This window comes from Botryllus schlosseri, chromosome 3 (assembly GCF_051294905.1).
Source record: "Botryllus schlosseri isolate E-star chromosome 3, Bs_hap1, whole genome shotgun sequence".
Lineage (NCBI taxonomy): Eukaryota > Metazoa > Chordata > Ascidiacea > Stolidobranchia > Styelidae > Botryllus > Botryllus schlosseri.
This window is the reverse complement of record NC_137238.1, coordinates 13,670,114-13,692,206: the sequence shown is the minus strand read 5'-3', so window position 1 is coordinate 13,692,206 and position 22,093 is coordinate 13,670,114. Positions and strand designations below refer to the sequence as shown.

General features: G+C 42.7%; 2 protein-coding genes and 1 long non-coding RNA gene across 3 annotated transcripts in view; 2 read left to right on the top strand and 1 right to left on the bottom strand.

Annotated features, from left to right (window-relative positions):
- Positions 1–22,093, top strand: part of LOC145434898 (inhibitor of Bruton tyrosine kinase-like) — a 351,018-nt gene that overhangs the window by 166,708 nt on the left and 162,217 nt on the right. The window lies entirely within an intron of this gene.
- Positions 17,405–20,173, top strand: LOC145435814 (myb/SANT-like DNA-binding domain-containing protein 3). Its single transcript, XM_080313082.1, has 3 exons — positions 17,405–18,219; positions 18,291–18,482; positions 19,021–20,173. The coding sequence occupies exons 1-2, from the start codon at positions 18,002–18,004 to the stop codon at positions 18,424–18,426; spliced, it is 354 nt and encodes a 117-aa protein (XP_080169208.1). The 5' UTR covers positions 17,405–18,001; the 3' UTR covers positions 18,427–18,482; positions 19,021–20,173.
- Positions 20,119–21,282, bottom strand: LOC145435815 (uncharacterized). Its single transcript, XR_013914041.1, has 2 exons — positions 20,350–21,282; positions 20,119–20,294 (listed from the first exon to the last, which is right to left on the bottom strand). It is a non-coding gene; the product is annotated as an uncharacterized LOC145435815 (long non-coding RNA).

The following is a 22,093-nucleotide window of genomic DNA, read 5'->3' as shown; positions in this document are numbered from 1 at the left end:
GACGTCAAATACCGGGTTTTCACACTACCCCCTCGTATTTTTGATGGAGATTCTCTTAATAGCAATCGAAATCAATATGGTCGAGCGAACGGAGTTAGCAAGAAAGAAGCAACAACAACATAAACATACTAAACAAGAGCTAAATGCTTAGGGCATCAAATAGAAAACGTTCAAGTTAACGCGAAGACGTCACTGACAAGATTCGAAGTCTGCATCTCCGCGGGAAGTATCAGGCGTCTTAACATCTACATTCTAACCTTCGACCTCCGGATCGGATTTCTTCATCAAGGTTGCGCGAGGTCAGCCTCATGCAAGTAATGTCGCAAGTTGACGACACGTAAAACCAGTTTTTTTTTTTTTTTCACCAACCTTTGGCTGTATTCTCTTATTACTGGGGTTACTCCGACAGCGAAATTTTGTTTCTGCATCTGCAGTTTTCTGTGATCTCATTTTCTTCGGTACTTCTCCCACTGCAGTTTCCGTCTTACTTCGTCTTTTCTCACCCACTTTCTGGGGTTCGACGACTGTGGGTTTGGGAGCAACACGTTTTTCTACAATCTTACTGCCTCGAGTCTTTCGTTGGACTGCCACCTCACTCTGGGTAGGCTGGCCTTCAATTATCTCACCCCCCGAGGTAGTGGTCCCCGAACTCATACCAGAATTGAGCTGATTGGTCGGCCAATCGACAACGGTCACTTTCAATCTCCTGGATTTTGCTCGTTTCCCAATGTACATCGTCACAGGCGAGTTCACATGATGCGACAAGGATTGCTGCTTCGGAGTCGTTCCAACAAATCTACGATCGATTTTGGCAGGTTTCTGACGCTGGACATTTACATTAGCGGGTTTTGTCTTTTTCTTCGCATTCTTCTTGACAACGTCGGACCAGAGCAGGACCCTGCTCTTGCGTCTTTTCAGACTCTGTCTCGGAATGCCCATGATCGCAGAATTGGCCCCGGATCTACGTCGGGTGCAACACGGGTTCTCTGCCTTATCGACAGGAGTTTCCTTGCTGTCAAACTTTGCAGCTACAATTTTCATTTCTTCGCAGTAGCCGGTTTTCGGTGTGTGTCGCAATGAGCCTCTCCTCCCCAGCACCGGGGACCCTCCTTCAGACGACGCTCCCTTTACTGGCTGTCCCGTAGGCCTACTTTTGTGCTGTGAATCAGAACTTTCTCTTCTTACTGTTTTAAACGGAGTATTTTTCTCGTGCAGCAGTGGAATTTCAACATCATCGTCAATGGTTGACTGGCAGAAAGGTACCCTGTCATGACTGGTTAGTTTCACTTCTTCTCCTGCGACGTCCAGTATTCCGGAAGAGAGATGCATGACACACTCGTGACTCTTCAAAAAGTCCATTCCAAGAAGTCCGATTGGCACACCCAAATCCGCTACAACCACCGTCTGTCGAGCCGCCACCAAGCCAACGTTGAGCTCCACCTCCACGGTACCAGAGATGTCCAGTGGGTATCCTCCCACCGCATCGAACGAACGCATACACGGATTCAGAACACTACCAATCGATTCTAGAAGTGATTTATCTAGTAATGTCGTACCAGCGCCACTATCCACCATAAACCATATCGATTGAGTATTCACCTCAATTTTAGCATACCAGCTATCTTCCCACTGGATAGCTGAAATCCATGGTCTCAAAAACAGGTCCATTTTCTTTTCATCATCAACAATCGCAGTAGCAGGCGATGAGGACCTCATGCCTGCTGCATCGCGTTTTTTGATACAGGGTCGTTCGGCATTGTAACACCGAGTGTTGGGCAGTCCCTCCTCATGTGCCCTTCTTCACGACAGTTGAAGCAACGGCGAGCTCCTGGCGGTACATTTGGGCATTGCCTGGCCCAATGACCATGCTGTTTACATAGCGGACAAGGTTTGGTCGGCGTATTCTGTTGTACCAGCTTCAGCAGCAAATCCTTGAGCTCACTCAGAGTATCATCCATCTTGGGAATCGGCTCATCCGACGACGAATGACATTCGTTCCTAGTCACAGAAGCGATGCCAGCACGCGGCTTGCCCTCTCTCTTAACGGTATTGTCCATAGCATCGAGGTAATAGTATTGAGTGGCGAGTGCTATTGCATCTTCTAATGACTTCGGCTGCTGCATGGCAACAAGCTTGCGCATTTCGCTGTCAGCAATTCCCCTAAAAAATTGCGTCTTCAACATCACGTCCCGCCCAGGCAAATCCAGCGATGGAAATGCTTTTGTTGCCAGTAACTTTAAAGCGGCTCCATACTCCATGGGAGTTTCGGCATTGTTCCGTACCCTATTGTCAAACATTGCCCGGTAGGCCATTTCTCCCCCAGTGGGATTGAAGAAATTCTGCATATGCGCCACGACTATCGCATAGTTGTTCCGATCTGACGGTGCTAGTTCAGAGAGTAAGTCAAGAGCTTGCCCTAGCATACAAGTTGCTAATTCGTAGCCCTTTTCATAGTCATCCCATCTGTTATAATCGGCCACCGCTTCAAAATGGCATATATAACTATTCCAAGAGCTAGTTCCGTCAAACGGTTGAGGCCGTTTAGGTCTATAACGACCAGAATTATTGGTCAAATGTTGCTCCATGACTGGGGCTAAATTTCTCGGCGTAGAAATACCATCACTTACGGCTGACTTTCCTGATGATGGACTGACTGGTTCCGGGAATTTTTCAACAACCGGCTCTGACGAGGTCACAATTTCCTGTTCTTGCTCAACCGACTCACGTTCAGCAGTCGCCGCGGCAGGTTGAGCTGGCAGTGTAGCGCCGGTTACCGTCCGAATAAAAGTCATAATCTCGGCTAGTCCTTGTTCAAGACCATCAATTCTATTACTCAGTCGAGCTTCCGTTTTTAACAGCCTTTCTTCCTGTATTGCAATCTTTCTGTTTAGATATTCCTTCAATTCCCCCACTGCTCTACTGACGAAGGCAGAATATTGTTCTTCACTTTCCTGATCGTTTGCCTCATACTTCTCAATAGATTCGCGCCTGGTCTTTCTACTTCTGGTTTTTGTCATCCTTTCGGTACCGTAGCGTCGCCGTTATTCCAATAGCACAAATCAGTACAGTATGTCCTGGCGTGCTCGCCAAATTTGTAGCGTCCCTTTCCTGGTCTGGTTCAATAGTCCGATTCCTTCATATACTGCTGATTTGCGCTTCATGCAGCCACAGACTCCAGTCGTATTATCTTAGTAACATTTAATTAAAAAGCAGCAACTTACTCCGTACTCAGTGCTCACTCCAACCCAAGACCAATCCCGTCGACAGACTAACAAAGGAAAGCGCGCGGAAAGTTTCACCAAAAATTTTACAACCGGAAAATATCAAGACGTCAAATACCGGGTTTTCACAATACATTTAAAGCTCGCTATTGCAAATTTATATTATCCAAGTACTAAGAAGAACATATCACATGACCACAGTGATGTTGTTTGTTGTTTTGATTCATTTAATATGCTACAATAATATTACCACTGTGTACATGGGTCAAATTGTTATTTTCTGATCACACTGTTAACTATGGTAACCGTCCTTCACTAGTGTTGCTGTCTTTTATTTACTTTTGTTTATTTCGTTACTCTTTGCGGTGCTACTTGACTGAGAGAAGAAATTGATCCATATTATAATTAATACTGCCAATATGCTTGGGTGACTCCGGCCTAGAAGACTTCGGTCATATCGGGTCTCCCAGTCTATACCGTGTAAATTATAGTTAGGAAAATTTAAAAAAATGTACACTATTGGACGTGAATGTTTGTGGACATTGCCTTTACCATATTTCATGGTTGACGAATAAAAGAACTCTCTCTCTCTCTATATATATGCCAGTAGTAATTGCGTGACTATTGATTGAAAGATGTCGCGAGCCGCAAAATAATCGTCTGCGGGCCGCGGGTTGAGAACCCCTGCCCTAGGGTGTACCAGAATTTGCAAAGGGTGTACCACTCGATGGGGTGTACAGCAGTGATGAGCATCGGAGCGGAGTCGGAGTGTATCCGGAGCGGAGTTTTGCCAATTTTGTGATACTCGGAGTGGACCCGGAGTTTACTACATATATTTTTCCGGAGTTTCCCGGAGTGTTGTAAGTTTTGCCCCCGTTATCTTTCGATAGCTCTGACCAGAAGACACTATTGATTACAAACCAAAACACAGACAGTTGACACCTTGTAAAGTTGTAATATGACGGGTAACATGCAAAAATGATTGCCAAGTGCGTAGCAATCAGCCATCTGCACTGTAATTGGGGACTGGAGAGTAACCTAGTGATCTAGCAAGGCATTTTCGTTGAGCAGAGTCTGTAGTTCACAAAATTAAAGGCGCCCAATATCATCCGCAGTGCATCATTTGCTCCCTGCCTTGAGATGCAGTCTTTGAATCCACAGCTGAATGTCACCATATTATGAGATAAGATCTCCAGAATCTTCAACGTTGCTGTCATTGCAGTCTTCTATAGTCACATTCCTCCTTGCGTATTTGTTTCGTGACTGATTTTCATGCTACCCCAGTAATTGTGCGAAACATTTACAATCAGCAACATACAGCGGGGCTTCCCAATGGTACAACCTTTAGCTACCCTGATTCTTCCAGCAAGTTCATGATCATAACGGAATATATCCCATTATCCTGATGACATTCAACGTAGTAATAGGTCCATTTTGTGAAAATGTATTCCCAACGTTGGTATCAGTTGAAACAAGATAATATGTGATGCCACTTTTGTGAGAACTTTTCGCAACTTTCATCGTACTTCGCTACTTTACTACTCTGCAGTGAGAGATATCGATAATAAGTGTTACATCAAGATTACTTTTATATCTGTGAGAAATATACATACAACAAGCAAGTTTCTGGATTGAAACAATAAAAACTTATACAATGTGTTATAATGATTGAATGACGTTGCGACGAATTTTCGCTAGTAAGATCCGCTTACATGGGCATACCAGCATCTAAGCCCGCTTCAAAGATTTTACCAATACATAAATCACTAAGGTAAGCTGATCTTACCCAGTAAAAACAAAATATTCTGAATTTCAGAACAGCCACACTAAATAACTACAACCGTCTGCTTTGCTCTGCTCGCAACTCGCATCAACTACGCTTCCTTCAATATTGATTGACGTAATCAGTCATCCAGAACTCTTCTGAATTTGCGTCATGTAATGTTTGTTTTGATTGAGAAATGACTTTGATGTGATGAGAAAAATCAGCACCGCAAACAAGATTCTGCTGCTGGTCTGTCTCAAACTCCAAATTCCAGATATCATGTAGCAGCTTTAAAATTGGAAGTCAATAGTCATTTAGTCAACTCCAAGGAGCGTCGATCGGTGCGTGAGTGATGCATCAAGTCTGTTTAGTGCAGCTCCATCAACTGTTTCATGGCGATGCGGAACTGAACTTAAGTTACTGAAACCTGTGATGTGATCGTCGATGTAAGTGGTAGGTGGTTCGGACTGACTGGTTTTCCTCCGTCGACGTCAAGTGGGTTACCCACAAAGATGCAGAAAAAGAGTGACGTGTGGAAGGATTTCACTCTGAAGCATTATAATAATGGCCAGTATACTGGGTTTGCGAGATGTCAAAATTGCAATGTTTAGCTAAAGCATCACATGTTGACAAATGACAAGTGGTACGTCGCATCTTCGAAGACATATCGAAGCATGTAAGAAGAATGGATCGCAGTTGAAGATAAGTTCCTTTCTTTCTTCCAACAAAAAAGTAAGCGAGAAAGCAAAGGAGAAGTTTTGCCGTGGTGTTGTGGTTGTCTCCTTTGTATCCCATGATATCAGACCACTGAGCTCTGTTGAGGGGAAGGACGTCAAGCAGATGGCTGATGCCTTGATCGAAATTGGGGCAATGCATGGCAAAGTGAGTGCCGACGACGTTTTGCCATCCAGATTTACGGTGAAACCTAAGTTGGATGAGGAGGCTTCATCTTTGAAGCGGAAGCTGACACTGACAGAGGAACTAAGAGTTGCTATCAAGCGTTGCTATCATTGGGATTCTTCGACAATGTTTTTTAATAACTACCTCTACCGTTATGGATGTTTCGTAGACTGGACAAGATTCTTCGGGTTATCTCGGAGTCTGGGATTGAGCTGCCCGGAGTCGGAGGGACTTCGCCTCACAGACCAAAGTTGTCGGAGGGACCCGGAGTCTGGAAAAGCAGACTCCGCTCATCACTGGTGTACAGGGGTGTACTAGATCCGAATTACAATGAGCCGATGGCTAGCTATCACAAAGGCAGGTTTATGGGTCAGCACTAGAGCCCGACCGATTATCGGCTGGCCGATAATATCGAGTCGATATCACGCTTGGAGAGAAATATCGGTATCGGCCGTTGAAGGTAAAAAAATATCGGCCATTCTCGTGACGTCACAACATGGTGGCAGGGAGTCAGAGAAGTCGATAGAAGACGTGAGGACGGTAAATTATAAAAAATAAATGGCCAAGCTGCACATAGTGCATACTCCATACAGGCAGTAGGCGTGCCTATCTAAAAAATATTATGGAATACTGACCACCGTTATGCCCCACTGACTTTGTGGGAATCCCCGTGCAGTAATCGATCTCGGGAGATATTGCTATTGGTTCGGTGCCAACAGAGCTACCAGTAATGTATGAAGTCGTCTGACTGAGGCCTTCGGGGCCACCATGATAGGAAATATGCGAGCATAGAGGGCAATAAAATCAAGCAAACGCTGAGTAAAGCCGATAATTGATACGAAAATTTTTAATTCCATGATGACATAGGCCAATTCTGACAAAAGAGCGTAAAATATTGATCAATTGATTGTTTGAATGCTGGTCATGGTCAAGGCCCAACGGGGATTGGTGGAACAGTTGCAGACGTGGACAATTTCAGTTGTTTTACACATTCTCTTCAGCTATTTGTTAATGATGTGCTGAATGCTCCAGGTGCACTGCCAGAAGAATATTAATATCAAGATTTGGTGAAACCATTGAAGGAAAGATCCCCTGCAAGGGAGCGGTGGAACCGAAATGAAGAACGATTTCCAATTCTTGCTGTGCCACTAACTATGGTACCAAGTGAAAGACTGCTCACTATGTTTAGTACTATATACATCATTTATGGAAGACCACAGAAGTTCATTCCTTGGAGAAAGAGCCGAGAAATTTTGCTTCGTGAACTGTAATCTGCAACTGCTGGATTGGTGCTTTTGATATATTTTTATAGCCCCTAGATCATTTATTTCATGTTCAAGCATATCAGTGGCTGTAAAGCTGTTGAAATAAATGCTCTTGAGTTGTTAAAATTGGGCCTTGAGCTAGATTCCATACCTTTTGAATATCGGCTGAATATATCGGGGTTATCGGTGGAGGTACTGGATATCGGTCTTATCGGTATCGGCTCAAAAATCCAATATCGGTCGGGCTCTAGTCAGCACAGGTTGACGCACCGGTTAATGAGCAATATGGTACGATGTTACCTCAAGTGTAATACTGTACACCGCATGATTGTGATGTCATAAGGAAATATTTCTCCTATTCATTTATCCGTCGGCAATACGGCCGTAAACCAAACTTTGCGCTGATTGGTCGAGAGGCAATGGCCATGGATACCGCGCAGCAACGGAGGACGCGGCATTTACGTAAGCCTGGTAGGCAGTACGATGTATTCCTATGGCCGTGTAATACTGTATAAAACGACAAGATTACAATTAAATGTTTATTTCTTCATCAAAAATAATAAGAATTAGGAAAGGAAATAACATATTTACTGATACATACTAAAATACAATGCCGAAATATTGCTGTGTTGATAATGCAATGCCACTAATGGCAATGAATTGTGGAACAACAGATATTTCCATTCATTTCCTTCCACCGCGAAGGACAGGAAGGCTTAAGAATACAGACTATAAGAAGAAAGGACTTCAGGGCTATTTCGACAAGCTTCATTTGTTTCTACCACTGTTGCAAGACGGATTTTGCTGCTATAGTGCATTAGATACACCAATACAGTTTCGAAAATCACGTCTAGGTGCGATCTCCAGTCGCAATTTACTTGGTAAAGCAGAATATACGCGCATTGCAAAAAGCGGACCCTGAACTCCATGCCGTGTCAACTGTCTTCCTCCAATGTAGTGTATTATACCTATTCAGGAACAGTAGTTCTTTTGAAGATAGAGATATGTTAGTCCGGTTCCGTTCCGAATTATACATTGAATTTTTTGACAGTGAAAAATAGGGAAATGCAATTAATGCAATTTTGACTTGAGTAGTTGGATGAGAGAGATCCAGATGAAATTCCTGGAGTTTTGGAACGTTCGTTTCCATTCAGGGGTCTCTTGATAGTTTGCAAATCTGAATATCCCTGTGTAATCCAAATAAAAAAATGTGCTGCAGAAACTCTTTGTGGCATACATCTGGGCCTGAATTTGATGCCAATAAGAGTGATTTAGGCTAGTTGTAATTATCCAGCATAGCAGTCAAATGATTATTTTTCGTTAATTCCGAGAGAGAGAGAGAGAGAGAGAGAGAGAGAGAGGGAGAGAGGGAGAGAGGGAGAGAGGGAGAGAGGGAGAGAGGGAGAGAGAGAGGGAGAGAGAGAGAGAGAGGGAGAGAGGGAGAGAGAGAGAGAGAGAGAGAGAGAGAGGGGGGGGAGGGAGAGGGAGAGGGAGTCTTTATTTTTATCCAACCAAAATACATAACACACGGCAGTGATGGTGGTACAGAAAATATGCTTGCACAAATGCACAGTATTCGGTATTAGATAGGAATGATCGATAAGACCGTGAAGGTCATATAGTCTGATCACACCAGCATCAAACAGGTACACTTGACTCTAAACCAGTGGTTCTCAACCTTTTTTGACTCGCGCCGCCCTTGGAGATGGTCAAAAAAATCGCGCCCCCCCTGACCCCCCTTGCATTTATCGTCATGTCAAAAAGAGCACATCATCTAATACAGAGGTGGGCAACGTTTTTGATAATCATGGCCGCATTTCGATTACTTATGTACGGGGTAGCGTAAGGCCTCATTCCAGGGCATAGCCGCAATGAACGATCTGGACACAAAATTCCTATGGTAAACTGTCCATATCCATTCCCGGTGAACTCCGGACTATTCTACTTTTCACAATGGCCTATTGTACGCAACGAAATCGCGAGTGGCAATGTTATGAATAGTTGCCGGGAGGTGCATATTGTCGCTTGGAGCGCGAAAATTTTTCAGGGCTGCGAACGAATTGTTATTTCTTGCCAATTCCCATTCCGGCTCAGATTAAGCCGGGCGCTACTGCATTAAAATCAAAAAATGAAGTCTTGTTGAATTGCGCGGAGGGCGAAGAAAATTTCAAGATTAATTAAAATCTCTCGAAAATGCGGGAGTGAATTCGTAATTGCAATTTGCATGTCTACGGCCGCCAACATATAGCCTACTAATTGAATTAGGCGTCGAACGCCGCTCAAATTCCCTTCTACGGCCGCAGGCTGCCCACCCCTGATCTAATAGTATACATAAGGTATATCTTACGCCAATTTTGAATCGGCATTCCAGTTGTTTAGTCTTTTACATGACAAATTTCTCCAAACTTGTTTGAAAATAACAAAAAACATTGAACAAGACATCCATTAATTAATTTCAAGGTAGGTCACCCTGAGTCTAATCCTGATGCTGGTCGTGAGTACAGAGCGCAAGGTGTCGTTCTGTCCTGCCAGGCTAAATTTGATCAGTTTTGGAAATTAATTAAATTGTGTTGATTTATAGCCTAATTGAGGGCGAAACCGGGCAACCTATGTTGCATCTAATTCTCTCTTAGGCAGTGCAGTTCGCAAGCTACTAACAAGAGCTGCCCAGCGCGCCAAGCTTTAGGCTACTGTCAAAGCTATCAAGCAATGAATGACTTACACGTGGGAATTGCTCTCTATATCTCCGAAGAATTTCAAAAATTTGCTCAAATCAAGTTGAAATCAGACTATACTCCGTTGAGCGCGGTTGCTAGAGTTTGTATTTTGCAAGCTTTCTTGAATATGTAATAAATTTCATCTTCATTAATCGTCTTCTCATAATGGATGTGAAACACATGTTCGGACACGTACAATTTATACTGACTTTGTCAATTTCTCGCGCCCCCCATGAGAGCCTTCCGCGCCCCCCAAGGGGGGCGCGCCCCCCAGGTTGAGAACCTCTGCTCTAAGCAGTCTGGCTGTAAAAAAAGGTTGCAATAGTTAAAAAAAAATAGAACAGAAGAAAAATGAGACCTCTGATCTGATACACTAGCAGCAAAATCTTTCTTGAAAAAGTGGTAGGAATAAATGAGGCTATCGACGTAGCATTGATTTCCTGTATTCCTACTCTGAATTCCCAAGCATTCCTGTCCTTTGCGTTGCATTGGTGGCACTGCTATTTTAAACACAGCAGCATTTCGGCATTATATTTTAGTATGTGTTCGTAAATATTTTATTTCCTTTCCTAATTCTTATTATTATTGATGAAGAAATAAACACTTAACTGTTTAACTTGTCGTTTTTAAACAGTCTACACGGCTATGGGAATATATCGTACTGCCAACCAGGCTTAGGTAAATGCAGCGTCCTCCGTTGCTGCGCCGTATCCACGGCCGTCGTCTCTCGACCAATCAGCGCAAAGTTTGGTTTACGGCCGTATAGATCAATGTTTCCGTTTGGTGTTGGAAAGTATGCGGTGCTGTGACCAAACATGTGTTCAGCCAGTCATTTGTCTCTTATTAATTTTGAGGAGACCGCTGCGATAGCTCTGACTTCTTGGATCGGTACTTCCTACTCGACGTTAATAAATACCGCAATGCACATAAATGAAGTGACGTAGCCAGCCAGGGTCGAACAGCTTCCATGTTGAAATCGAAACCCTTTTGTTTTAAAATGCCAATTTTATGTCCAATATTTCGCCATACATTTGCAATTTAGTATTTTGTTATTAGTATTGCATTATTGTATTAATCAGCACGACAAAGTGGAGCTTATCGCCTTGTGCTCCACGACATGAATTTCATAAAGTTCACTGGTCTTTTTGCTTTTTGTCTTGTTGGGAACGTATTTTTCATTCTCTCTCGCGGTCATCATCTCTCGCTCCCATGCGTCCCCATCGTGGCCTCTGCTGCCGACTTATAGCGCGGCTCACTTTCAGTCTGGGCTTTTCAATGCACTACCGTAGTAGTGAGGTCAGCGATGAGGAGGCGATGAGGTTATTACTGATTCAAATTAGCGACAATAGACTGTGTATAGCGGCATACGATCCGAGAGTACTTACATCTCTTGCAGCCCATGTGCTACTATCGACAGTGTGTGGTGTAGGGCAGGCCTGTTACGCAGTAAGCTGGTGCGCCTGCTATCATCGCTGATCTGAATTACCGCTTCTGCAGCAGTAGCTTTACCTACTCTCTCCCCAATACTGTTACATTTAGGTTGATTATCGTCCGTAATGTCATGCCGTTTTTATGCTGACACGAAATAAATTCCAATTTGCGTGGCGGGCGGCCTAACTGGCTGCGAATAGACTCTGTGACCAAATATTATTTTATTCAAATCCATTTTTTTTACGGCAATAACTCCGCTTCTACTGGTTGGAACCGAACCAAATTTGAAGAACATCGTTTTTATAGACAACCTAATACTTTCAAGGGGTGAACAGAAAAATTTCAAATTTGTCGTTATTTATTTTTATATAATAAATAGAGAAACTTTCTTTCCCGTAGCAATGCGGCTACTGGTTGGAATTGAACCAAGTTTGGTGTGTAGGCTTAAGCTAGGTAACCTAACAGTTTTATCAAGTAGCCAGTACGATTTGAGAAAAAAAGTCATTTTTGAAGACCCCTAATGAACAGGGGGTACGAGTTTTGAGCAAACGTTAAAAGGGTGTACCACGTTGAAAAAGGTTGAAGAGCACTGGTCTATGCAATACGCTCATGAATTGATCTATTTTGATAGCGCATCTACAATGCGATTGATTAATGGACATTGAAAATAGCCATACCTAAAACGATATATTTCGAGAAGCTATCTTGCAATGGTATCTCAATCTACTTAATTTGGATCCCATGCAAGCCACAAAGGCATGACCGTTAGTTAACAAGGCCGTTGGCAAGCTGGCAATAATGAGAGCGGCATTCGTGCACTATCGAGATTACTTATTACAGCTACGGGAAGTGAGCCCCGTATTCAACAGCATTGCAATACCAAATGGAAATCATAGTTTTAGGCAATATGACAAATTCCTTTTTCCCCAATTTTTTTCCGAATCACGAGCTAGTTATAGCTCTAGCTAGACTCGTTTGCAAACAGAACTCGCATCTGCGGAGAATGGGGAATCACGATACTGGACAGCCTGAAATCTGAGGCGTACCAGAACAAGTCGAATATTACGTCATGAAGGCCATCGGTAGTATCTATACGGGACCAAATATGAGATGCCGTTTCTTTCCGGCTGGAATCATTACTGGTCAATACTCTCAACATTTTCACTCTGATCGAATATATCCTACTCGTCAACGGCTGAAAAATATAAGGAAATAAAATTACTATAACAATCAAGCATAGATCTGGTGCAAAAGACCAATAGGTGTCGAGCACGAATGCTAAACACATTCAACAACAATACCATATATGCGTGTTTTGAAAATTACGATGATATATTAAATGAGCAAAGCACGCCAATGCTAGCAGGCAGTCAGAGAATAGCGTCGAAGCCTTTCGGGCAATTTCCTAGTTTTAGATGACTCCGCGGGCGCAGCATCAATATTAGGGATATTCAATATATAGTTTCCAAGTAGGCCTTATCTGACGGAACCTTGCAGACGGACAGACATTCCACAAACATCGTGGAAATGTAATTTACTATTGTAGGATGTTATTCACGCTTGACACGGAAAACAATCACATTTTCAAATATTTGAAAAAAATAGCTTTTGTGCCAGGCATAATTTTTTTAAAATAATGAGATATACACATCATGCGAGAACATGCATCATGATCATGAGAACATGCATAGTAAAACTGTCGAATTATAATATTGCAGCTAGTGGACCTTTGACGTGCCAGAATTTTATGTAGAGTATTTTAAAATCTACTGAAGATTGATCTGATATCAGAGCATTTGCGCGGTGTAGCCTAATCCTGGTTTTGATAAAGTCGTGATAAGTATAAGGCTATTGTTACTGTCACTGCCAAAGTCAAATTAAATCAGCGTTAGATTTTGCCTTCGATTAATATTGGAGCATATCAATAACAACTTAAATATATCACTGGTCCACAAAAATTTTGTTGCATTTCTACCAACACTGGTTCTTACCTAATTTAGGGGCGCTGAATCCGAATCTGACCTTAGTTTTTTTCTGTAAGGTCTAGATTTTTTGCAAATCGAGATTTAATATTTTATTTTTACTAAATTCAAATTTTCTGAAAAATTACATGATTTGTCAAATGACGTTCTTGCTCTTATAACTTCTGCGTTTGTACGCTTTTTGAGGACAGTCACGTTTGATGCCCCAACAATAATCCGCCATCATATGTCGATCCCACCGACTTTGATAGCGTTCATCCACTGTCATGAGATCCTGGTGGAAACGCTCTCCCTGTTCATCACTGACAGCCCCAAGGTTTTCAGAGAATTTGTCCAGGTGGCTGTACAGGAAATGTACTTTTATGTTCATGTTGCATCCTAAATCACGAAACCCTGAGAGCATCTTGGATACAAGTGCTTCATAGTTTGGAGCCTTTCTGTTGCCAAGAAAGTCCTTTATAACATCTACAAAAGATAGCCATTGGGCTCGAAAGTCACGTGACTTTTTTTCATAACAACCGCCGTTTGGGGCCAAGCGCTCGTTGTGGTATTCTGTGAACGCATTTGATTGTGCCACTGTTCGGAGTTTCTCATCAATTCTGGTGGTCGTGTAACGAAAGTGCTAGCTGCAAGAAGAATTTATTTACTTACAAATGGAGGGTAACGTATAGACAGACGGTAGTTTATTATAGGATTAGACATTTAGCAACAGTAACACTGACATTATCGTATAGTACAATGGTTCTCAACCTTTTTCACCTCGCGGACCGGTAAAATTTCAAAAAATGTCTGGCGGACCAATGAATTGAAATGAAGCCAAAATGTAAAGTATGCAACCGTTTTTTGCAATTATATGGAGCTAGAGAGCGACGTTTAGAGGGTTAAGATCGTGAATAATGATCTTCATGATGTGATCCATGTGATTTTATGGTAGTGAGTTTGCTGAGTCGAGGTAAAATTGCTCTGTCCTGATAAACGTGCTACCGCCGAGAGTCGTTTACAGTCTTTCGCGCAGAAAGTCGTGGATTTAACCGTACACGCCAACTCGAATAATATTATTCTCTTTGACAATATCGACAGAAGAATTGTTTCGGAGTCGAACCAAGCATCTTGCCGTGCTACCTTGCTCATTGCCCACTACAGCCAGACGCAGGCTACTCTGGCAATTACGAATACAATGCGCCGCACGAAAACACTTTACAGCAGCTATAATCGGCCATCTGCAAATCTAGCCGAAAAAGCACTTCGACAGCCCACCCCTAAAGCGGTGGTCTTGGGCCTCCACATGGCGCTAAGCAGAATTTCCGGGGGCTTCGCCCCCTAACCCCACAGTTGGGTGGTTGCTTTCACCTGTACTTTTGACCACATTCATTCTAATCAGTGTAAGCAGAGAGTTTATGTAGCTAAAATGCGCCAATAGCGAAAATTTTCGATCATTCTTGACTGAATCGGAATCGGAATTTTTGGCACACCTTTCTGACTCCTATGTTAGCCTAAACTTCATTATGTGTTGGTACGTCGTGGCGCGGTAATGGCTGACGCCAAAATGCCTATTTCTATAAATCATGCGTATTTTTTGAGACTGGCACCTAATAAGCAACACATTTAGTGACACTAAATCGCGCAAAGCGTGAAAAGAAATTGAAAAATGTTGCAAAATAAAAATACGCCATGATTTATGTTCATTTGCAAAACAGCTTTGGGGGCCCTTTCCAGCTCGGTCCCTCTCCAATTGGGCGGTTTGGGGTGCCCCAGTTACGGTCCTGCACAAAATGAATGAAACGAAAACGAATGATCGCGCAAACTGCGCTGTTTAGCGATTAGTCAACTCGTATCTGTTCTGTACTTATCGCTCGCATGTCGTCAAATGACACGTCTTGAACTTCAAGTCAAGTCGAACTTGTTTCCAGACCTAATGTTACCTCACGAAGTTCTGAATCAGTTTAAAATTTGATGTTTTATTTATTTCATCAATGGACAATCTTTCAACATTGCATCTTGAAGTTAAGGTATAAAATCCTAATATACCTGGCAGGAATGTCGTCGCGGACCGGCACCGGTCCGCGGACCGGCGGTTGAGAACCACTGGTATAGTATATCAGTATAAGTGATACAATGTATTTCCTTTCAGATGGATTTGGTTACTACATTTACGACAGTGATTTCTTTAAAACTGACCCGAATCTGGTTAGAAGAGGTCAAAATGCTTTAGAGTAGACAGCGATCATTTAGTATCAGCGAAGTATGGTGGTGACGGTAGAGCGGTGGGCCGTATTCAGTCCAGCTACGAGCAGAAAGATTACGAAATTGAGGTTGGTAACAGCTATCGTAAATTACTAGAAAGCTTTGTGAAAGATTACCTCTACTTGAAATTCAGTGGAAATTTACAGCATTTCTTGTACTTGAGTAACAACACCTCTGGCATCTTATTGACTCATACCGAGTGAGATAGTGTAATGGCTGTGCGTCCGGCTTCTCGGTCGGTAGGTCGTGGGTCAGACCAAAGACTCTCAAACTGGTATCAGTGGCTATCCTGCTAGGCGTTCGGCAATCACGGATAGCATGGAGGAGAAAAAAACCGGGGGTGCAGACTAGATGACCTTACTAGTTACTATAAAGGCCGTATCACATCTCCGTGGTCAAAGCATCTCGATAGTGCAGGCGAAAAAGAATACCATATCTATCTCTCACTCTCTTATGACATGTTTTTGTCTCAGATCCATATTACTGATCAGAAGATTTGTCGCGCACATTGCGGCTGTCCAAATGGCCAATTCCACTGCCACCATATGGCTGCGGTTCTTCTTTCGCTATGCAAAAATATATCACGCACCGATATTGAATGCCAGTGGATAAAGCCGAGAAATCAAATTGAAAGCGCTGGTAAAAGAATTTCTCAAATCTGGCCAAATCAAGGACAAGGTATAAGTGTTTTTTTTATATGGCAACAGCATTGTATTTCGACGTGAACAATATATTTCAGCTACTACCGATTGTGACGTCAACGACGATGGCATCCTATTTTTCATAGAGGGATTAGCAAATTTGAATAGACCTACAGGATTTGGTTGGCTCTTATCCGAAGAACCTGCTGCTGTAAGTACTATGTTTTATGGTGCAGTTTTTATGCTATTTTCTCACCTCTTGCAGACATTGAATGACAAAACAGATGCACATTCTCTGCAGGAAACTTACAGTGTCGACAACGAGAAGGAGCGAATAGGCTTAATGTTATCACTTCTCTGTTTGGACGGTAATGAGCAAACTTCCGTGTTAACTTTGACGAAAGGCCAACGCAACAGCCAGATCTGGTAAATGAATAACTTTTGCTCTATTCACCCAATTGTAATGGCGGGCCATTGAGCTATATTGCTAAGCTGTTTCACATAGCGCATACCATTTCATCGTGTGAGTGAACACTCAGGATTTCTCAACAAATTTGCAGGCACCAAATGAGACAAGGCACAGTTACATCAAGCAACTTTGGAAAGGTACTTCGGTCTATTAAAAGAGGTCGTTACTCCGACTCATTGATGAAGACTCTCCTTGGTCAATATTCGTCCGCAGCCAACGCTCCAATAAGTATTATAACACTTAGTTTAAACACAAATTAAGATAACCTTAAGATAACGTAGGTTAAGTTGCAGGCTGTAAACCTTCGACAATATCATTACAGGATATAAAGTGGGGAGTCGTGCACGAATCCGACGCCTTGCATCAATATGCCCAGCAAGTAAATTGTGAAATATCACAATGTTGGCTATTTATAGATCCCACTGGCATGCTTGGAGCATCACTCGACGGCATCATTAATGAAAATGAATTAATAGAGGTGAAGTGTCCCTATTCCGCGAAATCAACCTCGTTGATGGATGACGAAGAAGGACTTTTTTGAAAATAGCTGGGGATGATTTGGTACTCGATAAAAATCACGAGTATTATGACCAGGTGCAGGGCGGCTTACACTTGGCAAACGCGGAGTTATCCCATTTTGTGGTTTGGACACCAACAGAACTGTTGGTCCAGAGAATACCCAAGGATAGTGACTGGGAGAACAACTTAATTCTCTTGAGACTTTTATAGAAATACCTTTTTACCTCTCATGCTATCGCTTGAACTCTATGGCCCGTATTCCAGAAACCTTACTCAGTGCTCAAACTCACTTTGCGTCAAAATTGCGTAACAATCGGTATTCAGAGAGCGCAACTCGAGAATGAGTTTGAGCACGGCTGGAGACGGACTTCGCGGTCTGTCGAGCTCGACTTCGAGCTGTTTGGTATTCAGAGACGATGCGCGGTAGCTGGCGAGCTGAGAATTTGGCTGTCGAGTGTGCGTTTTCCGAGTCGAGCCGGGGGCAGTCTCAAGGCTTTACTCGAACGCTTTGCACTGACTTTTCTGGTAGTATGCTGCGGGATGATGGGCTGTACACATATATTAATCGTATTTATGATCTTAATGGTAAACTATACCGGTATAGAACATTGTAAAGTCCACAGAGTTCGATCATTTTCATGTAATATCTGTCTTTAGTAAGCTCTATAATAGTGTACTGTGTATCAATGAAATGGTAGTTGTGAAGTATGGCAGTGATGTGGTAGTATTCATACAAGCCTTGCTTTTTCGCAGTTTTCTCGATGTGTCTGCCACATGATAATGTTTAGGTAAAGCAAACTATAATGTTGGATTTCAACAGAAACATTTTTCCAGTTACAATTACAGTATGTTAAAATTAAGGTTTAGTTTGGCTGACAAGAGCCGTCTTATGACTCTTGTAAGCGCAAAGCTGGATGTACTTGAGGATAAAAGAAATGATGGAAATTCTATCCAAAGGAAAAATGCTGCATGGGAAGATCTTGCCGTTCATTACAATTCCTTCCCGGATGCTCAAAAGGTATCATCCAAGCAGCTTAAAAAATGTTGGAATAACATGAAGGCTAGGTAAGATTTTTGATGAAATTCTAGGAATATGCCGAGGCCAGTTCTAATGCATAGCGTATGCATTTCAACAGATCGAAAGAAGATATAACAGAGGAACGTGCCCACCTGGCTGCAACTGGCGGAGGTCCTCCAACCAAGGCAGTACCAGAGATGTCACAGATGATCCATAGCATGATACCGGAAACAACTCGAGCCACTCCAGAATGATTTTGATTCTGACCAAGTGGTGTTTGTGGACGTTTCCGTAGCATCGACATCTTCAGGTACGGAGACGGTATTCCATAATAATGGACACTTCATTGATAAAAGCACCATATCAACTCCGTGATCCCCACTATTAGTAGTCAACGGTATTCGCTGTTGATATTTGAGCATCGCTGACTCTGGTAATGTAGGTTTTGCTGCGTGTTGGGTTACCGCTTAGCTGCAACTCCTGTACATACCAAATTTGTGCCTTACCTCCAAAATCGCTCCGAATAATAACTGTAAAACCTTATATTCGCAAACCCGAAAGCTAACACTGACCAGAATTAGCACTGCGCATTGATTGATAGTCATGAGGTTGAGGACTATAGCCAGTCAATGGTGATCAGGGTCTGGGGCATATCCACGATGTGATGTTGACATCGATATTGTTTATTATTAATGAGCGTTAACTAAAATCTGTGTAAATATATACAGATACATATATGTCATGACTAACATTCTGAGCAAAGCTTTATAAGCATATATAAGTTATTTAGAATTTATACGCATTTGCTATGCAATGAGTGCTTTCTATATCATATATCCCAATTTCAGATGTAAGTTTCACGACTGCAACTCCGGCTTCAAGGCCGGTGGTGAAAGAAACGGAAAAGACAGAGATGCCAAGAAAGAAACCAAAAAGAGCTGAAGTTAACAACTTCATATCGGATGCCATGTTCTTGGAGCATGAGTTGAAAAAAGAAGAGGAAATTAGAAATGGACTGCTTGCAACAGCAAAGGCTCTTAGTAGAGAAGCAGCAGTCCGTTGCTGATCTGCAGTCGGTACTTGTGACCAAGCAGCTGTTGATAGCAGATGCAAGGCAAAAGCTTGAAGGCTTGCCTTCACCAGTCCCACTAGAAACTGGTCTACCTACTTTATAAAAGCTTTCAATTTAAGATTCATTGCTTCTGCTTGCAGCACCGTGATGCAAATATTTTTTGTGCCATTTACCTGCGCATTATTGATGTTACTATGCTTGTACTTGCAGCAATGTGACATGAATGCTTTCCTTGTGCCATACCCATTTAACTGTTAATTATTGATAGTTACTATGCTTGTACTTGCAGCAATGTGACATGAATGCTTTCCTTGTGCCATACCCATTTAACTGTGGATTATTGATAGTTACTATGCTTGTACTTGCAGCAATGTGACATGAATGCTTTCCTTGTGCCATACCCATTTAACTGTGGATTATTGATAGTTACTATGCTTGTACTTGCAGCAATGTGACATGAATGCTCCCCTTGTGCCATACCCATTTAACTGTGGAATATTGATAGTTACTATGCTTGTACTTGCAGCAATGTGACATGAATGCTTTCTTGTGCCATACCCATTTTACTGTGGATTATTGATAGTTACTAATTACTATGCTTGTACTTGCAGCAATGTGACATGAATGCTTTTCTTGTGCCATACCCTTTTAACCGTGCATTATTGATAGTTACTATGCCTCTAATTGCAGCACCGTGACATCAATACGTTTCTTTTGCTATGCCCGTTCAACTGCATAAGCCTTGACTTGCAACACCGCACCGTGATATTTATGCTTTTTTCGCTATGCTCAATGCTCATGTAACCGTGGATTATTGATAGTTACTGTTCCACTTCTTTTCTTTCTACACTGTACCATTTCGTTCGGTTCCATACAAGTGATACCGCAGTTTCTTTATTTGTGATAACAAATTAAATTTCATTCGTAAAGTGGGTTTCTACGATCCGTCGTCTCCGAGCTAGGCCTCTCAGGGAGCCTCGTACATCTCTCGGTGCCTCTACAACTTCTTATGGGATGACAGAGAGATTTGTTTTATTGTTGATGATGCACCTAAATTTGAAGGGAGTTAAGCGCTTGCTATTAAAAAAATCAAGAAATATATTACCTGTTCTTTCTGGCATAGTTGTATAACACTGCTGTGAACATCAACCACAGTCATTGATGTGTCGCCCGTAGACCCAGTGATAAGCAGGGGAACACGCTCTTCCACACTCCAAAAGTCCTCTCTATAGTTATTCTGGAGGATATTAGAAGCTTGTTCGGCAGCTGTTTGTCGTAAAATCGTGTGGCCTCATTGGCTGCGACTTCACCTTGTGGGAATTTGATGTATGCTGAAGCTGAGCTTTTATGAGATGGCAATACTGTCCAGCTGCACCAATCCACCAACCAACGGTGAGCTGGGACACATGTTCCAGTTCCCCAGCAACAACTTGAAAGCTTCCTGTGGCGTAAAAGCGCAAAACAACAAGGAACTTCAATAACGGGGGCAGGGGCAGGCCTTTGTTGGATGGGCTGGTAAGGTCATGTAGGATCTCCATCATCCACTAACACCGGCTTTCGTAAGCCTATAGCGATCAGAACACAGTTCCTCAGTGATGTATTCCACGGGATTATCAAAATCTGTAAGGTACTTCCGTACTTGCTGCAGGCTGTTTCCATTCACTTGCATGTAATATTCTAACATATCTATGTCAATAGCTATTTCATCTGAAAGGAATGAAACACGTACCGTATACCTATCTGCCAATATGGATCGGTGTCTCGTGCACACTAAACATTCTACTAACTGTCCTCGCGGTGTGATACTGCACACCAAATACATTACTCTAAACGTACCGGGATTCCAACCCGGCATCTTAACAGTTCATACCGAGCGAGCGCACAGTTGCGAATGATGCCAGACGTTTCGAGTAAGACTCGAAATTGAGCAAAGCTAGAAAATGTCTTTGAATACCAAGGAGCTACTCCAATGGAGTCGAACTCAGCCTTTACTCCGTCGAGCAAGCCGAGTTTGAGTTCGAGGCGTCTCTTTGAATACGGGCCTATGAGTGCTGGAAAAATGTTGCGTGATAAATTTGACAACAAATTAGGAACGTGAAAATGTATTTGCTTCATACCAAGAATGAAGTATTGGTCACAGATTAGGTCTGCTCGATGAATTAAGGAATGGACAAGGTGGACTACTAGGGTAGAGTTGGCATGGAATTGGCCAAGCAATAGAACTGTTATGTTCTTGATATTGTTTGAACAATAACTCAATACGACGAGGTTGCAATACGGAATCAGTATATTTGTACAGCAGAATAACTTTAGCCAGCGACACGATCCAGAATGCAGTTAAATGAAAGACCACGAGACAACAGAACACAGGGTATAAATACAACGCAAGGCACACGAGGAAATAATGATTGGCGCTAATTACTAGTCCTATACAAAATAGAGTGAAACGATACCAACGTAAATACACGAACATAACAGTCCTCCCCTGTAAGTTAAAGGGTACAAGGAGATTCACGTCGGCCGATAGAAATCTGTTTGTTTTCTATTTCTAGCGGGGTAACGTCTACCCGACGTACGAGCCGGACTAGCTGCAGGACGTTGTGCCCTATTACTGACCAATGGTTGCTCAACCCACTTTGGTCCGCTTCGGTAACTGCGAGCGTAAACCGAGGAACCAATCTCGAAATGAGTGACTGATTGTCCAGGCGTAACGGGTTTCGATTTATCGAAGGGCGAGCACAAACTTAACAAATTGCGTGGCTGCCGACCATGTAAAATCTCGGCAGGCGTTTTCCAGTCTATGCCCGGGTGCGGTGCACATCGGTACGTAGCGAGAAGTGTTTGGAGCG

Coding starts and splice junctions, on each gene's coding strand:
- LOC145435814 (XM_080313082.1), top strand. CDS start 18,002: ATGTTAAAATTAAGGTTTAGTTTGGCTGACAAGAGCCGTCTTATGACT. Junction 18,220..18,290: donor TGGAATAACATGAAGGCTAG/GTAAGATTTTTG, acceptor GCATTTCAACAG/ATCGAAAGAAGATATAACAG.